General features: G+C 38.0%; 1 protein-coding gene across 1 annotated transcript; it reads left to right on the top strand.

Moving 5' to 3' along the window:
- Positions 1 to 8,791: 8,791 nt before the first annotated feature.
- Positions 8,792 to 11,119, top strand: LOC145803519 (uncharacterized). Its single transcript, XM_082896806.1, has one exon. It carries the CDS (start codon positions 8,792 to 8,794, stop codon positions 11,117 to 11,119), a length of 2,328 nt encoding a protein of 775 aa, XP_082752932.1.
- Positions 11,120 to 11,514: the final 395 nt, after the last annotated feature.

The following is an 11,514-nucleotide window of genomic DNA, read 5'->3' as shown; positions in this document are numbered from 1 at the left end:
TAATCACATTGTACCTGTTAAGTTGTTTTCTTTACAGGCACGATATTGTATGTACGGTTCATTTAAGGCTGGTGCAACCAGACGAGCCGCACAGGTATTATACGGTCTAGGAGACCCTAAATCCTCTGAAGGTGCAAGTCCTTCGGTGTTTGTCGTGCCCGAACGACTTTTGATAAGTTGCATTATACATGTATTTCAAGCGACTCGCGTCGTCGCATATTCAAGTTCACGTGCATCTCAAAAGCCGCGTGTTGTCGCGCATTCCATGCATCATGCATTGTCATGCATTTGCATTTCAAAAACAAAAACAAAACAACAAATATATAGTTGCATTGTCATGTACCATCGTAAGTAGTTGCATTGTCATGCACCATCGTAAATAGTTGCATTGTCATGCATCATTGCATATTTGTAGATATTGCGTTGTAGCTTGCATGCATTCATTGCATCACCTTCCATTTATGGCTTGCGCCTTTCCATGTTGAGCTTGGTCTGGTATGTGCCCATACTTCTCGTGTCGAAGCATAGTTCAGTGGACCGTTCTATGTTAGACCTAGCTTGTATGTGTACATGCCTTGCCTAGGAAAGATTTGGCTTGGCCCGCGTGTCATATCCATTGCCATGTCCCCAGCATATCCATATATATATTACATTGTAGTGTAGTTGTCGCATCCAGCATTAGGATTGTAGTCCTTTCCCCAGCGGGTCGTTTCCCCACCTTTGTCATCCCCCCCCAATACTTGTTCTTGTGTCCGTCTACATTACTCATAGTTCAGTTGACTGTTCTATGGTAGACAGACTTGTTACCTCCATCAATCTATTTGACATAGGTGTGGTTTCGATCCGCTCATGATTGGACCATGATTCAATTGCTTTGCATATAGTTTGCATTGTTTCAATTGCATTGCATTTTCATTTGCATTTCTTATACATTGCATATCATTTTGCATCCATTTTCGCATTGTCATGCATGTTGCTAATAACATCGTACCTGTTGAGTTGTTTTCTTTACAGGCACGATATTGTATGTACGGTTCATTTGAGGCTGGTGCAACCAGACGAGCTGCACAGGTATTGTATCCTCCGAGCGAGACGTATCGAGAATTGCATAATTCTCTTGCATCCTTTCTGCATTGTAGTGTAGTTTGGTGTACGCTAGCTTAAAACTGTTGCATGTGTGCTTCGTTACAGCTTTTCTTTGCATGATCATAAGTTTTGTTTGGCTCTGTGCATTGTCTTGCATTTTGCCCCTGCCTTCGGGCGCATATCTTGTTTGTCTTGCATGTTTGTCTGAGTCTTCGGCCTTGTCAAAAATGGGTCATCTCTGGGCTTTGACATTCACTCCCGTCATTGTTATGACTTTCGAGTTCTGTCAAAGAGGGGCAACTGTAGACACCCCATTTTTGACCGTCCTCAAGACTTGGACGCCACCGTTTGAACACCCGGTGATCATCCATGTTTGTGTTCGTTTGGAGTTCCCGGAGGTCTCGGCTACGCGCCTTGCCTCAGGATCTCCGAACTCGACTGTTTAGTGTCTGGTTTTGCACCAAACACTTGTGTTTTGCCTTGGAGGGGCAGGGAATGCCTTGTGAGGCATCCCCACACATCACCGGCCATGGCCAGAGGCCACCGGCTGGTGTTTTGTTGCCATTGGCAATGTATATTGCCGATCGGCATTCTTTGTTACTGGTCGGCAGCCCATTTTGTCAAGATGGCAATTTTGAGCAGCCGACTACTATTCATCTACTTTTGCAGATATTTTAATACAGCTGTATGGCATTTTGTTCCCCTCCATACACGTGTATGAAGGGATGGCCTTCTTGTTAGCTTACCTTGTAAGCTTTACAAGATTGGCTCCTTTATAAGGGGAGCCCTCCCCTCTTGGCTTTAGGGTTAGACATTTTAGAGAGAAAGACATTGTTAGAAGCTCTGGTTCTAGGGTTAGAACTTATACATATTCTATCTCTATATCTCTCCCTCCCTTGAGTGTTCTAGGTGTATTTGTTCATAGTATTGCACACAAACACCCACCATTACACCTTCCCTTGACTATTGAGGTTCTAAGGGATTGTTTTCAGAGTTTTGGAGCTGCTTTGGAGCTTAAGGAGCTGCTGGAGCTTCATTTGTGAAAGAGGTCTTCAAGGGTAACAATCTTGCCCTTTTATTCCCCATTCTTGCATAATATTTTTTCCTATTTTAGAACTGTTTTTGAGCATAGTGTATAATATAAAAAATTATTTTTTTGGGCCCTCTAAATAGTTTGTTTAGAGTGTTTTGTGGTTTGGAGGTGTTTGACCCCTCTTAGGCCTTGCGAGGCCCCATTTTGTGCTATTTTGAGTGAGCTCCGGGACCTTGGTGTTTGGGCCTCCTCACCACTGAAATCTTGAGGGATTTCAGAGGTGAGGATGGTGCCTTGAGGTCCTAGGGAGGAGAGGGGCCTTGTTGTCCTTGAAAAGGACCATTTTTGGCCTCATGAGGGAGCACCTAGCTAAGCTTCATGTTGACCATGCCTTAGCTGATTTTTGTGCTTATTATGTCATAATATGCCTCTGTTTTTAATTAGTTTTGGTACACCATGCATGCTTAGCATACCTACCTTGTAATGCCATGTGTAGGCCTTAACATGCCTTAGGTTGTAAACCATTCTTCTAGCATGTTTTAGGCCTAGCTTTGTGAAGCTTTTGTGCTTATTTTGCCATGTTTGAGGTCTGTCCTTAGTCATTTTGGTCGGCCATGACATGCATTTTATGCCCCATTTGCATTTTTGGTTTGTTGACCTTAAGTGTGTGAATGTATAGCATGCATTCTTGCATTGATTTAGTGGTTTGGAACTATCCACCATGTCATTTCAGTCCACTTAGCATGCTCATATGCTTGCATTTCATGGCCCTTTCGATGCTTCAAGATTTGATGTTCCATGCTTCATGTTTGTGCCATTGTGTATGCCTCTAGGATTAGGTCATTTAGATGCCATCTAGGTGATTCTTGAGGCTTACTTTTGCATGATTTGGGATTGTTTTGATTCAATTTGGTCAGTTGCTTCATGAGTCATATGATCGTGTTTTAGGTCCTTGGGCTTGGTTGCATGCATAGCTTGCATTGTTAGGTTGATTCGGCATCATTTCCTACATATTTTCAAGGCTTATAATGCATGCCATATGTCCATGATTATTCCCTTTTAAGTGTGCTTAAAAGTAGTCCTTTGATGCTTAAGCGTTTAGGCCTTAACATGTGCATATGTGCATGTGTGTTTAGTCCCCATTTCATAGCACTTATGGCCACTGTTTGGGCCTAATTAGAGCTGCCTAAATCATGCTTAAGTCCATCCTTTGCTTGCTTGCATGCTTATCTTGCATGTTTGTTTGCATGCTCGTATGTACATCTTGCATTCCCATGTTGCATCCTTAGCTCCCATGCCTAGGTTGCATTGCATCTAGTATGCATGTCTTGTTCCTTGATCTTGTGATAGGAATTGGGCTTTGGTTTGTTGGTTTGCGTTGCATTTGACATCAAAACGTGCACGCTTGGTCTCTTGGGCCATCACGCATTGAAATGCGCGATTGGTGGTCCGAGAACCAAGGACCATGTCCCTTTGAGTCATACACATGAAAAGGGGCTTGGTAGGTGCATACATTGCTTGAATTGCATTGCCATGCAAAGTCCTGTCCTCTGCTGCTGTCAAACAGGTTCTGCAGGCACTTTCTGCCGATCGACTGCATAGAGTGCCGACCGACAACCCATCGATGGCCGATGGATGCATTCTTGGCCGATGACCACCAGATCACAGCCGGTGGCATTCCCCAGTATCCAGAGAAGCAATTCTGAGACTTTGGCAGTCTTCAAAGAGGCAGAGCAGGGAAAACAGAGGCATCCTATGCATGGCAGTGCACTTCCGAGCAAGACCCGAGCACGCGCGCATCGAACCCTCTTCCCGAGGCCCCTTTTATTGCTTTTCTTATGCTTAGTTAATTTGTTAACTAATTAGGTAATTTGTAATAATTAATTAGCTAGGATAGTTAATTCATTATTCGAATTGTATTATTCTTTTGGTCCCTCCGAGCGAGGGCGAATCTGTAATAAGTGTGGGTGAGTGTGTGCATGTCTTCCAACCCCCACTTCTTTCTCCCTTTTACTTACCTGCTTTGATGGTTAGTAATAGGTCATGTTTAAATTAGCATACCTTATGCTGCGCATGCGTGCATCCATGCATTTGTCTCGCACGCACCGGGCTCGGTACATCATGCTAACTGCATTTGTACTTCAATTCCAAATTGGATACGTGCATCAATTGATTGCATTTCACATGCCATGTTTAGGTTAGCCGAGCCTACTCTAATTGTATCCTGTATGTGTTGCATTAGACATTTAAACATGGACTTGGATCATGCATTGATTGCTAACGAGTTCTTTGTTTTGGCACGGAGTACGATGTAAGCATTTATGCTTTAGCATTCTTGCATGCGTGTAAGTGTTGCCATGATAGCATGATTACCATGAGGCTAGCTACTTATGTGATATAACTGCTTGAATGCCTGTGGGTGAAGGTTGGATTGTCTGAGTTAGAATGGCTCATTGAAATCCGTGTTTTAGCCTACTTGCGAGTAGCAAATTCCAAAACATTTTTCCAAAATAAACGGATATGCAATGCTTATTCCCAAATTAGGCAATCTAATCTATATTTTTGTGCTGTGCGCATAACATAGTAATTCTAGGCTAATAATCGGGATAAGAACACATAACGTTTTCAAAAACGGATATCACGGTTAGTAGAGGCCGATCTTCGGATCGGGCGAGAGGGGGTCACTACAACAAAAAGCATTTTCTGCGACGTTTTTTAGCAACAAAATTGAATTTGGTTGCCGATTGTATTTTTTGGCGACAATATACGTGTTGGTCGCCAAAAAATACACCATTAGCGACAAATATTTAAATTCGTCGCGAAAAATGGTTGGCGCCAATTTAATTTTTCGCGCGGGAGCGCTAAAAAAGTTTTGGCGACGCAATTAATATATGGCGACGAAACTGTTTGTCGCCAATTTTCGACTTTTTGGCGACAGAATTAAACTAGTCGCTGAAAGTTGAGTGCTATTTATGGCAACGAAATTATTTTCGTCGCTAATAAATTTATATCAAAACGACGTCGTTTTTAATCTGTCTTTTTTTTTTTTTTTTTTTTTTAATAATAAGTGAATAAACAAAACTAACCTAAAAGAGACTTGTTGATCTTCTCATTCAGGATCTGCAGCGGCACAAAACAGAGGCAGCACAACAGGTATTTTTCTCTCCCTCTTCTTCGTCTCTCTTTCCCTCTCCCTCTCATTCTCCCTCTCCCTCTCCCTCTCCCTCTCACTCTCACTCACTCACACTGTGAGAGTTTCGAATCTGTCTTTTTTTTTTTTCTTTTTTTTTTTTTAAATGACTTTTAAGTGAATAAACAAAAGTGACCTAAAAGGAGATTTCTTCATCTTCTCAGTTCCGAATCTGCAGTGGCACAAACAGAAGCGGCCCAAACAGGTATTTTTCTCTCCCTCTTCTTCGTCTCTTTCCCTCTCCCTCTCATTCTCCCTCTCCCTCTCACTCTCACTCACTCACACTGTGAGAGTTTCGGACTGATATTGTGAGTTTCGGACTGATATTGTGATTTTCGGGATTGATCTATTCTAATTTTTGGACTGATTTTGAAACTAATTTTCGGGACTGGTATGTTTGGAATTTTTGGACTGATTTTTGTAAGAAACAAAATCTAGTTGAACCTTGCAGATTCTAGGTGTTTAACTTTAATTGTGGAACTGGGAATTTTGGTCTATTCCCATGTTCTGCTTGACTACATACATGTGCTCTGCAATGCATATTTGATATCACTCACTCTAGTTGAACCTTGCAGATTCTAGGTGTGTAATATGATTAAGGCACACAAATTGATCTTCATTTATTTGTTTTCTGCTAATATATATATATATATATATAAACATGTACATTATTTAAATCACTTTTTTATTATTATTTTTTGATCAGCACATTATTTGAATCACTTGTCAACAGAGTTTTGTTTATTATGTTATTACCTCAATGTATCTGAGATTCTGGTCGGTTGATTATATTTATAACAAATTTTGGAATCCTCAAATTTATTTATTTATGCAATTACTTAACATGAATATATGTTTATTACAGTAGGCAGTTGTTGAATTGGTATATAAACAATGATTAATGATTCATTCACAAAATTTGTTTTGCCTGAATGCAGACAATTGAGACTCTGACCCGTAAGAGTTTCAATTGTGTACATATAGGTAGAACAAATTGTGTGGATGTAATAGTGTTGATAAAAAATGTATAATTTTTTTTTTCCCTTTACTAAAATAATAAATCAGAAATATTTTATACTCAAAACAATTATTTAAAAAAATTTCTTAGACTTTGAATTTATGTAAATTTAAAATTTTATTACAGTGTTCGTCACATTCAAAATGAATTTAGTTTATATATTTCAACTAATGAATAATTTTGTGGTACAGCTTGGGTTGTACAAGTAATTTCGCTATTTGAGCTTTACTTATATTTGGAAGGGCATTTTAAATCAACTCCTTATGTAAATAAATTAAGAAAAATAATATACAAATCTATTTTTTAGACCCACTTTCTATACTCAATGATATGTAAGAGAGGCGATTAACTAATAATTAGAGAACATACGAGAGAGAATGGTGTCATAAATATTCTAATTGATTGCCACATGGTTGGGTCTAACTTGGACTTAGAATAGCAATACTCATCAATCAAACTTAAGTATTCTTTAGGGAAAAATGATATATAAGCCCATTTTTTAGATCCATTTTTTATATCCATCGATTGTGAGCACACAGCATGACATGGCATTAAGAAGCATATGTTAATGGGATATTGAAGAGCATTGGCTGAGATCACCTTTGCCATTGGTTTAGATGGAGTATGCAAAATATGACTCTTGTTTTGTTTTGTTGGGTATGTGAATGAACCAGGGAACTTGCATTTTTTTTGTATTTTTATTCAAGTGGTGTGTCATGAGGGTGGACCACAGTTTTGTGTTGAATATTCTTACAAGTTACAACTATTCATTGCCCAAAAAATTATAGATATTTTGTGTATCGGTGACCCTTTTAATAATTTCATCATATAACATTCATTTCATGTCCACTCTCCGTTAATTTCATGTACAGTGCGATTTTAATTTAAACTTTGATTTACAATTCAAATGTTATAGGTTATTGGCTAATGCGAAGAGATAAAAAAGCTGCAATCATTCGTTGGGGGCAATTACTACATCAAGTAAGCTTTGACTATATTTTAGGGCATTTTAAATTTATTTATCAAGTTAGTCATTTTAGTTTCTACACCTATGATCTTGAAACTATATAACCTTATTAAATTTAATAAGTCTAGTTGTCAAAAAAAATGGGACTAGATACGTCATTTAGCAACTTTAATATTTTAGTTGATTTTTTTATTTTTTTATGAAATGAAAAAGAATTATGTTTTGGATGATTTGTGGATTTTTTTTTTTTTTTTTGTAGGTGAATAGATAATTGTAAAAGAAAAAGTTGTTGATTAATGTATAGGACATGACATTTTGTTTTATTAACTATTTTTTTCTATTGACTATTTACCCAAAATATAAGTCCCAAACAGGCCTAAAAAGAAAAGAGAAATAATCAGTTATCTTTTTGTTTTTAGGATAAATTGCACTTTTTCTCTTTATTTTTAGTCATTTTTTTTTATTTTTTTTATTTTGATCATTCATGTTTCAAGTTTTTTTTTAATTTACTCCTAAAACTAACTTTTGTTCAAAATTAGATAGAAAATGCATGTTTCCTGCCACATCATATAAAATGAGGGTTGTTTCTGGGACTACTGGGTGATAATTTGATTATCTGCTAATCTGTATCTGTTGGGTGATAATCTGATTTTTTGTTAATCTGGTTCTCTGCTGCTGTGTGGCTGGTCTGTATCTGTTGGGTGATAACCTGATGCTAATCTGCTAATCTGATGTGTGTCTGTTGCTGTTTTTGGCCTATGCTAGCACTGGTTCCATGGCTCTTTTTGTTTTGTTTGTATTTGGATTAGGTTGCATGCCTCTATTTTGTTTGTAGTTGCTGTATTGCTTGCATCATCCCTCTCTTTTTGTTGATGTTTTCTTCCTTTCTGTAAGGTTATCCATCATCAATAAAGGGTTATTTGTTGTTGATTAAAAAAATAAAAAATAAAAGGGCAAACTGTAAATTACCCTTCAGTTTATATGTGGTTCATGCCACATTATGGGACTGTTTTGTATGGTTTATATGAGTTGTTTATAGTTATTTATTATTTTTAGAATCAATTTAAACTGTTTTGTATAGTTTCTGTTTATAGTTTATTAGGTAAGAATAGTTTAAGAGCAATGCTACGTCTATTTAAAGTCTTGCTAACAATATTACGAAAAACATATATGTTCAAATATCATTGGAAAACAGCCATCAAGGCCAATAGGATGTTGGAAGATCACCATATAATTTGACTTATAGTTTCTTATACTATACAATGTCATCATGTGTACATGCAGCATCTTTAAATTAAATGTTAAATTAAAAAAATGTATTACAAGGTTTGGCTTTTTTGAGAGAAAATATTATTTTTTTATTGTTTCTCAATGTTTACCTAATGTTTTGAGCATTCATGATATGACAAACACTTATATGACTCAAGGAACTATTTGACATGTAATTCTCTAATTCAAAGGAATTTCACATAACCATGGCTTTGTAGGTGACCAAATATGGATAAGAGTTGGATGCTACTTAGGGATAGGATGAGTTCCCAGTATCGAGATGGGGTGAAGGCTTTTGTTCAATTTGCAATGATGAATGTAGAGCCAAATGATAAGATTCGTTGCCCATGTATGGACTGTTTGAATTGTGAACGACATACTTGTAAAATTGTGGAGTATCATTTAGTTGTGAAAGGGATGTCTCCTTCTTATAAGACTTGGGTGCATCACGGGGAATCTGTTCCCATGAATCAATCTCATGCATTGAATAATGATAACCACAATGACTTTGGAAGTGTTGGGGATAGAATGGAAGCAGAGACAGGCGAAGATCAAGATGAATTCCTAAATTTGTTAGAAGATGTTTACATGGGGACTACCATAAATGATGATGAAAATGAAGAGGATGAGGAGGAAGGTGACAATGACAATGACAATGACGATGATGTGGCTAACAATGTTGAAAAAGAGGGCGTGCCCAACTTTAGCAAATTGTTGAATGATGCTCAAAGAGAGTTGTACCCTGGGTGTCGTAAGTTTTCTCTTTTATCATTTGTTGTTAAGATGCTTCATGTGAAGGTGTTGAACAAGTGGAGCAATAAGTCTTTCAACATGTTGTTGGGGATATTAAAGGACCTTCTACCGGTAAGTGATCAAGTGATTCCATGGACCCTTTATGAAGCCAAAAAATTCTTACGTGCCTTAGGCTTAGGATATGTGTCGATTCATGCATGCAAGTATGATTGTGCACTTTTCTGGAAAGAGAATGCAAATTTAGAGAATTGTCCGATTTGTCAAGAGTCTAGATACAAGTCGAATTATGGAAAAGGTAAAAAAGTTCCTCACAAGACCTTAAGATACTTCCCGTTGACATCAAGGTTGCAGAGATTATATATGTCGAGAAAAACAGCAATAGATATGAGATGGCATAAAGAGAAACGAGTAGATGATGGGATATTGAGACACCCGGCTGATGGTGAGGCATGGAAGGATTTTGATAGGCAACATCCTTTGTTTTCCCAAGAGAGTCGAAATGTGAGGTTAGGGTTGGCCACTGATGGTTTCAATCCTTTTGGAAACATGAGCAACTCGTACAGTATGTGGCCTGTGATTGTTATGCCTTACAACTTGCCTCCTTGGAAATGTATGAAACAAGCATTTAGTATGCTGTCATTGCTTATCCCTGGACCACAAGCACCAGGGAGAGATATCGATGTTTACATGCGACCATTAATTGATGAGTTGAAGGACTTGTGGGAAGATGGTGTGCTTACTTATGATGCCTCAACTGAATTAAGTTTTCAAATGCATGCAGCTGTTATGTGGACAATTAATGACTTTCCTGCATATGGAAACTTGTCGGGATGGAGTACGAAAGGGTATTTGGCTTGTCCCACCTGTAACAAAAATGCTTCCTCACAACGGTTGAGAGGTAAGATAGGGTACACAGGCGCTCGTCGTTACCTGCCTGATGACCACCCTTGGCGAAGGAGTCGACTTTATAATGGTAAGACTGAGTTCCTGTCAAGACCTTTACAGTTATCAGGGGAACAAATCTTAGAACAATTGGATTCAGGGACATTCAAACCATTTGGGAAGCATCCAACCAATAAGAAAAGAAAAAGGGAAAATCCAATATTGAATTGGACAAAAAAAAGCATCTTCTTTGAGTTGCCATATTGGAAAACACTTAAACTCCGACACAACCTCGATGTTATGCACATAGAGAAGAATATATGTGATAGTTTGCTTGGAACATTACTGAGTATAGATGGGAAGAACAAAGACACAGAAAAAGCACGCATGGATTTGGAAGATATGAAAATAAGGAAGGAGTTGCACTTAAAAAGGCGTACCGATGGATCTTTTGAAAAGCCCCCAGCATTGTACACTTTGTCCTCAGATGAAAGATATGGTTTTTGTGAGTTTTTAAAGTCAATTAAGTATCCTGATGGTTATGCAGCAAACATCTCAAGGTGTGTGAACACAAAAGGTGATAAGTTAACAGGCCTAAAAAGTCATGATTGTCATGTCCTCATACAGCGACTTCTTCCCATTGGAATGCGTGGATATCTTCACAATGATATTTGTGTTGCATTATTTGAGTTGGGAAATTTCTTCCAAGAGCTTTGCTCAAAGACATTGAAGATGAAGAATTTGGAAATATTAGAAGATCGCATAATATTCATACTATGCAAGTTAGAAAAAATTTTCCCACCAGCGTTTTTTGATGTGATGGTCCATTTGGCGATTCATTTGCCGCGTGAAGCCATTCTTGGTGGACCTGTGCAATATCGGTGGATGTACCCCATTGAAAGGTACTTACTAACTTATTAAAACACTAGAATACTTAAATTGTAGCACAACCTGCATATGTATTTATAAAAATGTGAGTGTGTGTGTAATAAGATTATTCTATTGTTTGGTTCATAGGCTGCTTGGAACTTTAAAAGGATATGTTGCAAATCGAGCTCGTCCAGAAGGTTCGATCACAGAAGCTTATGTTGTCAAGGAGTGTCTCACATTTTGCTCAATGTATGTGGGTGGGATTGAAACTGTATTTAATCGAGAGGAACGGAATGTCGATGTTAGTGTGCATGAGTCAGGGTTAGAGGTCTTCGCGCAAAATGTTCGTCCTTTTGGGCTAATAACAAGGGTTTCTAACGTGTCTCAAAAAGAACGTGAAATGGCTCATTGGTTTGTCTTGAATAATAGCCTCGAGCTTGACCATT

The sequence above is a fragment of the Camellia sinensis genome, chromosome 12 (assembly GCF_055761805.1).
Source record: "Camellia sinensis isolate YWXY chromosome 12, ASM5576180v1, whole genome shotgun sequence".
In the NCBI taxonomy this organism is placed as follows: domain Eukaryota; kingdom Viridiplantae; phylum Streptophyta; class Magnoliopsida; order Ericales; family Theaceae; genus Camellia; species Camellia sinensis.
Note: the sequence above shows the minus strand (reverse complement) of the source record. Positions and strands in the feature narration are given on the sequence as shown.